The 15862-nt window shown below is 44.9% G+C and overlaps 1 protein-coding gene across 2 annotated transcripts in view; it reads left to right on the top strand.

The window, feature by feature from the left end:
* The first annotated feature begins 4328 nt into the window (after positions 1-4328).
* The window catches only part of LOC119974833 (carbonic anhydrase 4-like), a 32541-nt gene continuing 21007 nt past the window's right edge, over positions 4329-15862 (top strand). Inside the window, exon 1 of one of the 2 annotated variants that reach the window (XM_038814107.1) lies at positions 4329-4579. In XM_038814107.1, the coding sequence (XP_038670035.1) occupies positions 4519-4579 (61 nt within the window). In that variant the 5' untranslated portion in view covers positions 4329-4518. The remainder of the gene's footprint in view (positions 4580-15862) is intronic. The other variant, XM_038814106.1, reaches the window with a different exon arrangement.

Here is a 15862-nt window from a genome sequence, read left to right as displayed (position 1 = left end):
TTCTTCAAATTTAAATTTCTTGCTCAACCTTCGCCTTGCTCATTGCACCCCTTAATTTCTTCGCTAAATGTCCCTTCTTGTTGCACTGGTGACAAACAGCATCCATAAGTTTGCAATGATTCACCACAACTAAAACACTCCACTGTTTTCACCTTTTTGCTTGCAACCTCTTTCTTCAGTGGATGCAGCTCCTTCGTTCGGCACCAACATTAGCCTTCTGAATATCTCTAAAATTACTGGCAGCCATTTCCATGCCCTGTAAAATTTCCAAGCCTTCAATGTGCCTTCACCCAACATCCAACACTAAATGTAGTCCTCATTAATGCCACATACCAGCCTATATCTGAGCATATCTTCTAAAACTGCCCCGAAATCACAGTGTTCTGAAAGCGGGTGTCATTCTGCCACACAGATAGCTACCGATTGACCTGCTTTTTGAAAATGGTTATAAAATTTGAATCTTTGAATGATCACTGGGGACTTAAGGTTATGGTGATTCTGCACTAGAGCCACCAAAGCTACAAATCAAATCTTACCTGCCTTCTGTGGCATGGCCAGATCCCTCCTAACTTACAAGTCTTTGCCCCACACGCACTCAGGAGATTCAAACACTCTTTTACCTCATCTTGCATTTGCTTAGAAGAAATGTTGCAACCTCTCCACGTATTCAGCCGAGTCCTCACTTCTCTCATCGAACTCACCAACTACCCCGAACATAGCCTTGGTGCTGCTAACTTGAAATCCTGCTGAATAAACTCATGATGAAATCTAGGTGCTCACTGCATGCAACCTTGTCACCCTGAACATCGAAAAACTGGGATTTATCTTCTTGCCATTTTCTCCACATCGCCAAAAAGATGTGGTAACTTGAGAGCACAAAGGAGGTAGTCAGATGCATGGTTTAAAAGAAGGAACTTCTTTCTAAAAACAAATAACGAAATGTAACAGTAACAGTAACTCAGCAGAACAGTAGTAACAGTAATAACTATGAAAGCAGGAACTCTGGTAAAAGAGGTCTTGCTTACAGGTGCCATCTTGCAGACTGAAAAGCCCCCACCTGCTCAGAACCCTCAACAGATGCCAGTAAAACAATTACTTAGAACACTTTGTACTCGAAATGACACTCTGTAACATTGTGATTTAGGGGCAGGAGAATTTTGAATTACCTCAAATTTGCAGCAGGTAGAATATGGAAGACCAGCCAGGGGTGCGTTGGAATAGTCAAGACTCTAGGTAACAAAGACATAACTGAGGGTTTTACCATAGAATTTACAGTGCAGAAGGAGGCCATTTGGCCCATCGAGTCCGCACCGGCTCTTGGAAAGAGCACCCTACCCAAGGTCAACACCTCCACCCTATCTCCATAACCCAGTAACCCCACCCAAAACTAAGAGCAATTTTGGACACTAAGGGGAATTTATCATGGCCAATCCACCTAACCTGCACATCTTTGGACTGTGGGAGGAAACCGGAGCACCCGGAGGAAACCCACGCACACACGGGGAGGATGTGCAGACTCCGCACAGACAGTGACCCAAGCCGGAATCGAACCTGGGACCCTGGAGCTGTGAAGCAATTGTGCTATCCACAATGCTACCGTGCTGCCCATGAGCTGCCCATTAGCAGCAGATGAGCTGAGGCTGGAGTTAACTAATGTTGATTGCAAAGTTAATTTATATCCTAACATTTCCATTCAATTGGTTCCATCTTTGTGCACCATTAGAAATCTCTGAGCTTTCCATTCTTTGGGAAAATCTGCCTGACAGCCAAACAAAGGTTTTGAAGCGTTAAAATGCGAGTTGGGTGTGATCCATTGGAAGAAATGGTGTTGATGAGGTGAACAACTTTCTCTCATTTCTTATTTTCATTTTTTTGTAGTTTAGCTTCAGTGCAACAGTGGCTAAATTCAGTACCAATAGCTCCATTGGTGAAAAATGGCAATTTAACGTAGCTAAAATTAAAATTCATATTTAATATTCATTGTTTTACATTTAATCATTCATCTGTTAACCGTATCATACAAAATACGTTACATGAAAATTCATCCCACTCGTGGCCAAGACGATTGACTGGAAATATGCTCTACAGTATTATTCTATGAATTTTTAACACATGCATATCGTATACATCCCATTGTGATTCTAATAAAAATGCTGACCTATGTAATAAGGGGCTGTTTAGCACAACGCTAAATTGCTGGCTTTGAAAGCAGGCCAGCAGCACGGTTCGATTCCCGTAACAGCCTCCCTGAACAGATGCCGGAATGTGGCGACTAGGGGCTTTTCCCAGTAACTTCATTTGAAGCCTACTCGTGACAATAAGCCATTTTCATTTTCATTTCATAAAAACAAAACATGCTGGACGAGCGCAGCAGTTCTGATAGCATCTCTGGAGAGAGAAGGGAGCTAACGTTTCGAATCTGGATGAGTATTTGTCAAAAGTTGGAGAGAACTGGAAATAGGATGAGGTTTATACTGTTGTGTGTGTGTGTGTGTGTGTGTGGGTGGGGTGGGGTGGGGGGGGGGATAGGGAACCAGCGATAGATGAAGATTGACAATGATTCCATGGACAGAAACGACAAAGGGAATGCAACTGGTGCTCAAGGCTAAGATTAAGATTGACAAAGATTCCGTGGACAGAAAAGACAAAGAGAATGCAACTGGTGCTCAAGGCTAAGAAGGGCACTGACAGAGATCAGAACGAAAATGCTGGAAAATCTCAGCAGGTGTGGCAGCATCTGTAGGGAGAGAAAAGAGCTAACGTTTCTAGTCCAATGACTCCTTGTCAAAGCTGACAGAGAAAGTGGGAAATATTTATACTGTGGAGTGAGAATGAAAGATGAGGGAGATGGCTCATCTTTCAATCTCACTCCACAGTATAAATATTTCCCACTCCCTCTGTCTGTTAGCTTTGACAATCTGGACTCGAAACGTTAGCGCTTTTCTCTCCCTACAGATGCTGTTAGACCTGCTGAGATGTTTGCACCATTTTCTCTTTGGTTTCAGATTCCAGCATCCGTAATTTACTTTTATTAAGAGATCAGAATGTGGTAATAACAGAACAGGGGTAAGCAGTGTGACAAAGGACAACTTGGACCAGGAAATAGATAGGGTGGGTGAAGTGGAGACAATGATGAGGAGGGGGGGGGGGGGACGGGACGGCTGATTTTTGTAATAAATCGCATCTCTTATCGTCTACAACAGAAGAATTTAATCTGAGCACCATCATGTGATAATGTCGCGTAACACAACTTTCCAAGATCAAAACTCACTTCTCCGCTGTGAGTTATTAGTTCAGATATTCACGGGCAAACATGTAGCTGTCCCGAGGAACATGTGTCACAAAACAGCGCCCTCAAAACTGGGAATATTCCACTTTCAGTGAAGCTGGCTCGGAAATTGAGATTATGTGCGGTTTTGCACCAAATAGCCCAGACACCATTCAAAAAGCGAGGCCGCGGAATTTTAATAGTTCAGTGCGATCTATGAATAATTTCCCTTCTGTGTCCCTTCTCCCAGCTTTCGGCAGAACCTCGCAAGCTAAGTGTCATCAGGCGGAACTTTAGGTCCACAGTGATTCAAGCACCAGTGGCGTGAAATATTCCTGAGTTTTAAGTTTCAATTTAATGCATTCTAATTAAAACGCATTCGGTGGGCCCAGCGTGTGCCGAGTAACGAGGCTTGGATCAGTCAGGACTCATCACAGAGATCTCGGGAACATTCTCAAATATAAATAGATCAGCAATTATTCTGATGGCAAGGTCAGAATCCGAAATGCTTCATGCAGAGATTTAAAAAAAAACAAATAGCAAAGTAAAGGACAGAACGTAAAGTCACCTACAACTGTCCGATCCTTACCCCAATCGCTTTCTCATTTGGCAATAAGTGATTGTTCTGCCCGGTGCAATGAACGATAACAACATCAATAATAATAATCCAAGAATCTTTATTTGTGTCACAAGTAGGTTTACTGCAACGAAGTTACTGTGAAAACCAGAGATTGTTCTTGCTGCTCATTTTCACAGCCTATGATCTACCTATCCGTTTAACCTTCTGACCATATTGTATTAATTTTCTGGGTTTTTAAAAAAAGTGAGCAATAAGGCGAGATGCGGCTGCAAAAAGCAGCTTTGATAGGATTCTGCATCTTGACATAGAACCTGCAATTGGTAAATGCTGGAGATCTGTCCAATTTCCAAGTCGCTGCTGGGAACCTCGTGAGGAATGTGAAATTGCACTAATTCCACCCACTCCCCGGAATTAACATGGTCCAAAAAAAAATGCAAACTCCTCCCGCATTGCGCCCTGTTCCTGAGTCCATTCGGAAGGAAATGTGCAAGAGAGGTGGATCCAGGGGGAGGAGCTCGCCTCCCTGCGGCAGGTCTGACTGTTCCCTGGGCAGAAATAAAAAGCCCCGCACTGCAGCCATCGCTCAGTTACTGCAAAAATTATTGCACCCGTCAAATTTTTTTTTTCTCGTGTGTGACACGGAGTGGGAGACGCACGGGGGAAGAGGACAATGTACCCATTGACATTTTTACTCATCAGCCTCTGTTCGCCCTATCCGATCATTGCAACAGGTAAGTGTCCAATTCGTTTAAATTGGTTCAATTTGTCCCACTTTCCCCCCCTTTTCATTGGGAATAATGAACGGGATAGCGCGTCCTTGAACTGTTCCCGATGATTTATGCTGCTGATCAGCATTTTTCTTATTAAGCTGGGAGTACCGCAGTGACCGGGACATAGCGACTGTTGAAACAGGGGAGTCCCAGAGACTGAGCTCAATGAAACTGCAAAATCTACCCGGGAAACGGGGTTGGAATAGCGGCGCATCTCCTGCCCTGTCCCGCCTTCCAATCTGTGTGAATTCCTCTTTATTGCAGCGAGATCAACTTGAGAGTGAATCGGACAAGTGTTCACATTGCATTAAACAGGCTAGGATCAAAAAGCTTTCTGGCTGTAACCGGGAGCTGGTAAATACTTTTCTTTTGATACTATAGACCCTGTTCGCCATCCTGTGACCAGAACTATTTGAATGATGTGTGGCCGCTTCATTTCTGTGGAAGAGTTTGCTGCGTTCTGTACCATTGCTGCCCGTCTGCCTGCAGCTACTGACTGGCATTGAGTTCAGTCCCTGGTCACACACACACACACACGCATCTCTCGGATCTGTTAACAAAAATGTATTTTTTGTTTTGCCCCCGAGTGGAACAAAGGCGGTCAGCAAAATGGCACTGGTCAAGGCAATGCAGAAAATCCCACTTCATGTTATCCCAATAAGATCATCAGAAATAGGAGCAGAATTAGGCCATTCAATCGTGGCTGATATTTTTCTCACCCCCCCCCCCCCCCATTCTCTTCGCCATAACCCTTGATCCCTTTATTAATAGTCACCCGCCTCAAACTCACTACAATATTAGCAGGTGCAATAAAAAATGTTACATATACCGTAACACGATTCTGCAGATATAAATGTCAGTGTTAGCAGTGTTTGCCTTGTCGAAGGATCTATTTATCAACTTTTAAAACAGTACTGAAACTAGCAAAGATTATTATTATTATTATTATACCTGACTGGAAATGACCACAGGATTATTTAGAAAGCTGTTAGCCGGGTTGCTGAATGGTTGCGCGGTATATTGTTTCACCAGAAGCTTTTCTTTGAAACGGAGTTCTTTTTTTGTTGTTGTTACTTTCAAGAACAATTGGGACAGAGAGCTCCTCTGTGCTCAAGAAGCAGCAGCAGCTGTCCACTGCGAGGTAGCTCCCCTGACAGTGCACTTTACTGGGAACAGCAGTGTGGGGAATGTACTGTGCCACTTGGGCTGCCTGAAGCTCTTTCATCCCTGCTCACTTCCCCCCACAACGTCTTGTCACCATGTTGCACCGGCAGGTTCGACTCCAAGCAGCTGTTCGCATCTCCTGGGGGGGGGGGGGGGGGGGGGGGACCGTCCTCTCTCACCCCCCCCCCCACCCCCCCCCCCCCCCTTTGCAGGTATTTGTTAGAAGCCCCATGATACAGCTCATGTTGGGTGGGCACGGTTGTCCCTGGTAACATTAACAGCCTGAGAGAGTAAAAGCCCAACCCTCCCCACCCCAGTTCTTTCTCATTACACCTCGTCCAAGGGTTCTCTGGAAATCGAAATAGCTTCAGCCCTTATGAAATTGCCCACTCGGGTTTCTTCTGTGCTGACCTCCAGTCAGGCCAAAGAATATCGACCTCAGTAAACCCTGGGCTTGGGAAGCGGAAACGATCAACATCCCAGTGACTGAAGCCTGTTTTAAAATTAAAAAACAAAATCTTTATTAGTGTCACAAAGTAGGCTTACATTAGCAATTAAGTTACTGTGAAAATCCCCCAGTCGCCACACTCCGGCACCTGTTCGGATACACTGAGGGAGAATTCAGAATGTCCAATTCTCCTAACAAGCACGTCTTTCGGGACTTGTGGGAGGAAACCGGAGCGCCCGGAGGAAACCCACGCAGACACGGGGAGAACGTGCGGACTCCGCACAGACAGTGACCCAAGCCGGGAATCGAACCCGGGACCCTAGCGCTGTGAAGCAACCATGCAAATCACTATGCTACCGTGCTGCCTGATTGTCAGGTTGAGGGGTTGGGCAGGGGAAATAGTATCTGGCTCTATGGTTGATTGTCCATTTACAGTTCAGATTCACACATTGCAAATGTTCACTCCATGAAAGTAGAGAACTGCAGGCTCCCTCTGGGCTTTGGGTTGGTGCAGGGGAGTGCAAAAATCGGGCGCCAGCCTCCTCAACAATTCAATTGCACGGTTCTCCAATACCTATTGCATCATATCTGACACCATGTCAACACATTCCCAGCATCAGATTCAAAATATTTTTGGTGCAGTACTCCCGTTTCTCCCAGTCCCTTTCTACAAATTATATCTGGGAGAGTGAGTCAGTTACTTTCAGGCCTTGTTGAGACAGTCTCCAGGAGGGAGGTGTGCAGCAGCGATACAGAATGGCTCTCTTCCTTTTTATGACAACATATGCGGTTTGCCAGCCTGTTTGGAGAAGCTGTTAGTATCAAATCGCTAAATTAAATAAGCTTCGGATATTAAACACTTAGAGGCCACCTGATGTAGAAATAGCCACTGGACACCATAAATAATTAATTGTGTGAAGTGGTTTGAGATGTAATAAGTTACTGGACAAATGGGTGGTATGGTGGCACAGTGGCTAGCACTGCTGCCTCACAGCTCCAGGGTCCCGGGTTCAATTCTGGCCTCTGGTGACTGTGTGGAGTTTTCACTTTCTCCCTGTGCCGGCGTGGGTTTCCTCCGGGCTCTCCGGTTTCTTCCCACAGTCCAAAGATGTGCAGGTTAGGTGGATTGGCCATGCTAAATTGCCCCTTGAGTGTTCAGAGATGGGTAGGTTATGGGGATAGTGCAGGTTGGACATGGGTAGAGTGCAGACTCAATGGACCGAATGGCCTCCTTCTGCACTGTAAATTCCATGATTCTAGAAGCACTGAGCGGAGAAAGTTCAACAGTGATTTTACTGCTGCCAATAAAGTGCCAGAGTCCCAGATTCAATTCCTGGCTTGGGTCACTGTCTGTCCGCACATTCTCCCCAGTCTGCGAGGGTTTCCTCTGGGTGCCCATGTTTCCTCCCACAAGTTACGAAAGACGTGCTTGTTAGGTGAATTGGAGATTCTGAATTCTCTCTCTCTGTACCCGAACAGGTGCTAGAGTGTGGCGACTAGGAGTTTTTCACAGTAACTTCATTGCAGTGTTAATGTAAGCCTACTTTTGGCAATAATAAAGATTATTATAAACAGTTCTGAGCACTGCTCTTGTGTAAGAAGACCCAGAAGGGACCCCGAAAGAAGTCTTTAATATTTTGAAGGGGTTTGAACCAGTAAACATGGAAACTACGTTTTCACTTGTGAGTGAGTCCAAAAATAGAGGCTAAAATGTGATAAGACACAAATTCATGTCATACCTAATTCGGGCAAAATATTTTTATTTTGACAGCAATGAGAATGTGGAACTTGCTATCACAGAGTGGTTCAGGCAAATACGTAGATGTGTTTATCATAGATCATAGAATTTCATAGATCATTGAATTTACAGTGCAGAAGGAGGCCATTCGGCCCATCGAGTCTGCACCGGCTCTTGGAAAGAGCACCCTACCCAAGCCCACAACCCCACCCTATCCCCATAACCCAGTAACCCCACCCAACACTAAGAGCAATTTTGGACACTAAGGGCATCGTGGCCAATCCACCTAACCTGCACATCTTTGGACTGTGGGAGGAAACCAGAGCACCCGGAGGAAACCCACGCAGACATGGGGAGAACGTGCAGACTCCGCACAGACAGTGACCCAAGCCGGGAATCAAACCTAGGACCCTGGAGCTGTGAAGCAATTGTGCTCACCACTATGCTACCGTGCTGCTTTATGAGGAAGCCAGATAGACAAATGAGGGAGAGAGTAATTAGTGTGTATTCACAGGGTGGGGTGAGAAGAGTGAGGGGAAGCTGGCATGCTGGAAAAACAGTGGTGGGCTCAGGAGCCTACCTGTGCTATAAATTATACCTCAGTTATTTTGTGCTTCACTGTACCTAATGTTTGCTATCAATGTTTCTGGATATGTATCCCTAGGGATTATTTTAGGTGGTGCTTTTAAATTGCTTCCCAGTTTTACATTGTTTTACTTGAGTTCATCATTATAAATAGTACACCAAGTATTTGCAGGGACAATCCTCCTATCTCTCTATGAAATGGGAAAGTACGTCCCCTCTTTCACTTGTCTAAATGTTATTTTTTAATCTTATAGGTCACTTTGACACTTTGCAGTTGGTACTTAACACTGGAATTTGACAGCGCAAAATAATTTTGCATGCCTGTCCTTTAAATTTCTACATCATCTGTTTAGGATGCCTGTTTGTTTGAGTTGCACTTCTCATTTATTATCTTATTTATATTAGAGGACTGAAATAATAGAAATGTGATTAGATATTCACATAGGCTCAAAGACATATGTCAGGATGCGAAATGTAGTTAAAAAGGAAATCATGGTTTTATCGTGGCTTTCAAGGCTTTAGCACATTGCAAAGCAATCTAATGAAGTACTTTGACACGTAATCACTGTTGTAATGGAGGAAGCATCATGGCCAACCGATGTACAATAAGGTCTTGCAAACAGCAAGGCGATAATCTGATCACCCATTTTGATAATGCTGGTTGAGAAATAAGTACCCATTAGGATGCTGGAGCAAGCTTCCCCTACTCTTCAAATTCTAGGTAAAATAGCATCATGGAATCTCTTACATCAACCTTTGCAGGACAGACGTGGCCTCAGTTCAACGTCTCCCCTGTAATCTGCATCCCCTTTCAGCACAGCACTGAAGTGTCAGCACAGATTATGTGTTCCAGTCTTTGGAATGGGACCTAAACCCACAACCCTTTGACTCCGAGCCAAGAGTGACGCCACTGAGCCAAAGCTGACATCTCTAGTTTGAATGAATGCAACTTTTGAGCTACTCTGAATGCAGTTATTTTAGGATTGTCAAACATTTCCTGCAGCTTGAGCAGAATAAACAGTATAAGCCACAAAGGCAGCTCTATAATACAATAAATTGGGAACGTTTAGCAGTGTCTTCTTGGCTTGCAACGAGAACTTCCGGGTACATATACACGAAAGGTCAGTTCTTCAATGTCAATTCCCAGTCAGTGTAGGTGTTGGGTGTCTGCTCTGTGGAAGGCCAGAGATCAATATCCCATTTATAGAACAATCCATCATCAACAAGTGCTTAAGCCGACAGCAAATTTAAACTGATGTAAGTCAAAGATAGCATTACGTAAGCCGGTAACTTCCCTGATTATTTAGGCTGCCTTTAGTGTTGACAAGACTTCGCTTCTTGCTTTGTAGCACATGACATTAGGCATGGCACTCTGGGAAATACTTTCTGAATGCAAAGGCATAGAGAGAAATTACAGCGGGGCACTCTGCATTAATGTCGTGACAATATGATTTCTTGTGGACCGTTAAATGTGACAAACAACAAACACCTGGAGTCTTGCCAAGACAAGTAGCTGGACGTTTTTTTGTTCGCAGCTAATCTAAGGTGGCTGCTGACCTGCCAGGGCAGTTAGCTGAAAAGTGTCTGAATAATCTGCGGACAAGTAATCGGGAAGAAACTGCAACACAGAGCAGGACGGCACCACAGATATTTAAGAAGCATTTGTACGTATCCTGAAACATAAGGGATAAAATGGATGAGTAATGGTAAATTAGGAGCTACTGGATGTCCTTGTAGGTAGAATCTTGGCTGAAGGGGTATCGCACCTTTAGATTTTCTTTATTTCACGAATTGCATGTATCAAAAATGATTAGTATGTTGCTGAGAGGAGCTGGAAATTGGCACAGTGAGTGCATCTGGAAAGTACAAAATAGAGTTTCTAGCGGTGGGCACATGTTAAAAGACCACAATAAGTAAGGTGGAGCTGGATGGGTATTCTGTAGGAATTCATTAAAAACAATGAATGCTAAAGCCAGAGTTGTAATGATTTGGGATTGTAATCATTCTGGCACTGACTGATATTGTAGTGGGAACGATCTGTATGAATGAGGTAGCTTTTTTGATTTATTTCAATAAGCGTTTCTTCACTAGTTGAAAAAACAAAGTTTGCAGGGAGGTGGGGGAGAGAGTATTGGTTTCACTTCTAACTGATGGAGAGAGAGTAATACGCCATGTTAGAGCATGTGGACACCTGGAGCCGAGTGATCACAAAGCTGTTCAATTTTAGGTTGACATGATGACCGAACAGATGAGAACCATTCAGAAATGTGCTTTGGGAAAATAAACTTTTGAGAAGATGAGATATTGTACGAAAACAGTACAATGGGAAGATCGAAGGGTTAGCTGTATGGAAGAAAACAAAACATTTAAGGACAACGATTTAAAAAATTTCTTGGGCTGTTTACTCTTGAAACAAATTGAAACCACACTGGAGGAAATGAAAAATAATGCTCATGGTAAAGTGAAAGAAAGAACACATTAAAAACCTGACAGGGAAGGAATAGGATAAACAATACTATAAATTGAAGCCAAGGAAGTTAAAGGAATTAATAAGTGATTCAATAAAAGAACATGAGGGGAATATATTGAAAATATATCGAGGACCCAGAAAAGAAGGGGTGGCAATTAGTGATAATAGAATGAGTGAGAGAAAGGGAAAATCATCTGGGATTCCTGATCCTGCTTTCTATTCGGTGACCTCAGTTGAAAAAGGAATGTGTAAAATCTCCTGACTTCACCCCTACCCCATCAGCTGCTGAAACCTTCATTTCTGCCTTTGTTAATTTTTTCTAACATGATCCTGGCTGGTCTCCCACATTCTACCCTCCGTAAACTGGAGGTCATCCAAAATCCTTCTCCCCGTGTCCGTCCTCTTGTTTTCACTGCCCTAAACTGGCTCCCGGTCAAGCCAAGTCTTAATTTTAAATTTCTCATTCTTGTTTTCAAATCCCTCCAAATCTGTGTAATCTCCTCCAGCATATCTGCACTTACCCAATTCTGGTCTCTTCTACATCTTCAATTCTAACACTTCCACCTCTGGTGACTGTTACTTTAGCTACTGAGGCCCAAAGCTCTGGTATTCCTCTCTGCCTCTCTCGTTCGCTTGCCTCCTTCAAGGCATTCCTTAAAACTTAACTTTTGATCAAGCCATCTTCTGTTTTATAATGCTCTTGTGAAGGTGGCGCAGTGGTTAGCACTGCTGCATACGGCGCTGAGGGCCCGAGTTCGTTCCCGTCCCCAGGTCACTGTCTGTGTGGAGTTTACACATTCTCCTTGTGTCTGTGTAGGTCTCACCCCCACAACCCAAAGATGCCGGTTAAATGGTTGGCCACACTAAATTGTCCCTTAATTGGGGAAAAAAAATAATTGGGTACTCTAAATTTATATTTTAAAAATGCTCTTGTGAAGCATACTGGGACATTTCATTGTATTGAAGACACAATATAAATTAAAATATTGTTGTATGCAGAAGCGGGTGCACATAGAAATGGACTGACCTTTGATAGCTTCTCTGGTTGAAAGGCCAATAGTCACCATCAATGGAGATAGAACCATAAAATAAAGAAATGATAAAGGCATTAGGGATAATTTAGAGCCGGTGGGGAGGAGGGAATGGCCTCAACCAAAAATATAGGGAACATGTTCTCAGTCTCCTGAGTATTTGTGGCTCTGTTTTCTAAGATGAGGCAGAATAATCACTTGGAAGGGCAGCACGGTGGCACAGTGGTTAGCATTGCTGCCTATGGCGCTGAGGACCCGGGTTCGAATCCCGGCCCTGGGTCACTGTCCGTGTGGAGTTTGCACGTTCTCCCCGTGTCTGCGTGGGTTTCACCCCCACAACCCACCCAAAGATGTGCAGGTTAGGTGGATTCGCCGTGCTAAATTGCCCCTTAATCGGAAAAAATAATTGGCTACTCTAAAATTTAAAAAAAGAATAATCACTTGGATGAGCTCCTGAAAACTATCTTTCCTGCGTACCCCAACAAGATCAAGACATCACATAGGAAAGGAAGAAAGATCAGCATGAAAAATTTAGAAGAGAAACGATAAACTGAATGGATTAATCCAGATGTTATATGCCAGTCCTGTTTTGTCTGTCTTTACTTTTGTTCAATAATTTAATAGTCAAGCATGAGATAGAGCAATATTGCAACAATTAAGCAGCATAATTTACAGAAGCTTAGTTTGGTCCAGAGGCAGCATGAAAATTAGCCACAACATAGAACATGCGAAAGTCTAAATAATTGATGCTCTTTGACAGACTATCTTTCACAGTCCTAGGATATAAATAGTTTGCATACCCATTGTATTATTGTTATGCAAATCTGATCTGTGTTTTAGAGCAAAGAAGAAATTGTTTCAAGATACTTGAGTACTTTGATGCAGCATAGTTTTCAATTTTTTGTTGCAGCTGTTAGCAAAACCATTGCCAGACAAAATGTATGTTTTTGTGTGTGTCCTGTGTGCGCATAACTTCAAACAAGTATATATTTTTTTCTTGGAATGTTATTGATTGGGTTGCAAATGATGGAATATCTCATGTATTTTGATCATACCTTTCAAAAGGAAAACCAGATTTTTTTTTTCTCTGTGGTGTGGGTAATTTAATTAGTCCGCGATAGCTGAAAGGCACTGTTGTACGAGAGCTCAGAGGAATGCAGTCTCAGACTGGGTGAATGAGATTTTCTTTCTAATTTGCATTATTTAGTCACTCTCTAATTTTCGAGCAAGTGAGCTTTTAAATTATAAATAAGTGCCATGTTTTTCTTCGAGTACTAGAAACACACTTGACCCAGTTTAAAAGGGAACACAGCTAAACTCAGCCAACTAGTATTTTTTTACTATATCATTCTCACTCTTGTCTTTAAATTTTCAGTTGTGTGTTTTTCCTCCCTTGGTGCTGTTTAAACCGACCTGGTCTTTTTTCTTCAGCATTCTTTTTTTTTCTGTTTATCAAGGCGCGGCATGGTGGCACAATGGTTAGCACTGTTGCCTCACAGCGTCAGGGACCTGGGTTTGATTCCGGCTTTGGGTGACTGTCTGCGTGCAGTTTGCACGTCCCCCCCCCCCCCCCCCCGTGTCTGCGCGGGTTTCCTCCGGCTGCTCCGGTTCCTCCCACAGTTCAGGTTAGGTGGGTCGGCCGTGCTAAGTTGTCCCTTAGTGTCCAAAGGTTAGTTCGGGTTATGGGAAAAAGGCGGGGGCGAGGGCCAAGGTCAGGTGCTCTTTCAGACTATTGCAGACTCGATGGGCTGAATGTCCTCCTTCTGCACTGTTGGGATCCTATGGAATGCATGTAAACATCCATTGAAAAGTCTCCCTTTGCTACAATGTAAGTAAAACTGGCATTTATTTAATGGCCATTTGGACATTAAATGGGCCACATACAAAACTGACAGTGGAAACGGGTAACATAGAGGGGACTGGTAGAACTACGGAGCAATAAGTAAAAAGAAAGCATAAATCACAGGATTATAATAGTAATTTGAAAGTATTGTGAATTTCTGATCCAGAATGTTTCACAAAGTTCAGTTCCAGGTGCTGTAATATGTGACACACCCACAATTACCTGACCATAGCATATTTGGAAGAAAGCTAGCCAATCAGAGCTGGGCCATTTGTCTGAGATTGAATTAAACCTTTCAGATCCTGTTATTTACCATTTCCTCATTTAAAATTGGGAAACGGTGAACAATTACTAGTAAATCTTGCAATAATGCAACTTGGCAATTCTGCTTGCAACTAAATTAGTGATATAAATGTTGTATAAAAGTAACAATGAACCCCTTGAGATTTGGTCTTTTCTTGCTGTTAATTAAAAAATAAACTACCTGAAGTTTGACACAAGTGTGCAGCTGACAGCAAAGGTGAGTCCATGTGGGTTGCCTCCACTGGGCGGAATTGTCTTGGGTCTGGTAGGAGCAGCGCCGGCCCTAGGGTTGCTGGCGCCCCGGGCAAGCTGAACTTTGGCGCCCTTCCGGGGGGGGGGGGGGGGGGGGCCGGGGGGGGGGGGGGGGCCGGGGGGGGGGGGGCCGGGGGGCCGGGGGGGGGGGGGGGAGGGAGGGGAGGGGGGGGGAGGGGGGCCGGGGGGGGAGGGGGGCCGGGGGGGGGGGAGGGAGGGGAGGGGGGGGGGAGGGAGGGGGGGGGAGGGAGGGGGGCCGGGGGGGGGGGGGAGGGGGGCCGGGGGGGGGAGGGGGGCCGGGGGGGGGGGAGGGAGGGGAGGGGGGGGGGAGGGAGGGGGGGGGAGGGAGGGGGGCCGTGGGGGGGGAGGGGAGGGGGTGCGGGGCCGGCCCGAGGTTGGCACCGGCCCAACTGCGCATGCGCGGGACCCGAGTCTCTGGCGCCCCCTAGCACATGGCGCCCCGGGCGACTGCCCGAGTTGCCGGTGCCTTGGGCCGGCCCTGGGTAGGAGCCTTGGGAACCAGGAAAATAGTGTCGCTCTTCGATGTGCATTCCGTTGCTGGAAAGGTTACCTGACGTGCCACATTCCGGCGCCTGTTAGAGAGCTCATGAGCACTCCGCTGGCGCTGGGTCAGCCTTTCGCTACGTGGGGAGGCATGAGCTGAATGCAGCAGACCGATTGGAAGGGACTGCCAATTTGGCCACTCTAGAATTTAAAAAAAATAAATAAAAATTTCACCCCTTCTGAGTGCACCTCCATTTTGAGATGCCTTCGCATCTTCTACCTACCTCAGCAGATGCCAGCTCTCCCAGATAGGCTGCTGAGGTTCTAGATCTACCGACCCTGTGACTAGGCCAGGAAAACTGGGTGACCGCCTGTTCTTAATTGCATGGCGAGCTTAAGGAGGCAGCCAATTAAGAGGCCACGAGCGATCTACATTCTGCCCATTTCCTCGTAGGGAGGGAAGAAAATCTGGGGGAAAACCATCATGGGCAGCCCTGTAGCACAGTGGTTAACACAGTTGCTTCACAGCTCCAGGGTCCCAGGTTTGACTCCCCGCTTTGGTCACTGCCTTGGGTGGGGTGCTCTTTCCAAGGGCCGGTGCAGACTCGATGGGCCGAATGGCCTCCTGCACTGTAAAATCTATGAAAATTAGTTAGTTTTATGAATTTATTATTCACAAATTCCAGAGGCAGGGAGCAGGACAACCACTTATCCTTTCAAGAATGGTACAAGATCAGGGAGATCCCATAGAAACATTGAAGCATTTTTGTTAGCAGGCATGTGGCCTAACTCCCCAACAAGTTTGGAAATTGAGAATGATTGTGATCTTTAACTGTTAATCTGACTTGTGCATTTCAGTCCATTTCTATAAATGTGTGGAATAGTAATTTGAGTTACTGTTGAAGC

This window comes from Scyliorhinus canicula, chromosome 12 (assembly GCF_902713615.1).
Source record: "Scyliorhinus canicula chromosome 12, sScyCan1.1, whole genome shotgun sequence".
NCBI lineage: Eukaryota > Metazoa > Chordata > Chondrichthyes > Carcharhiniformes > Scyliorhinidae > Scyliorhinus > Scyliorhinus canicula.
Note: the sequence above shows the minus strand (reverse complement) of the source record. Positions and strands in the feature narration are given on the sequence as shown.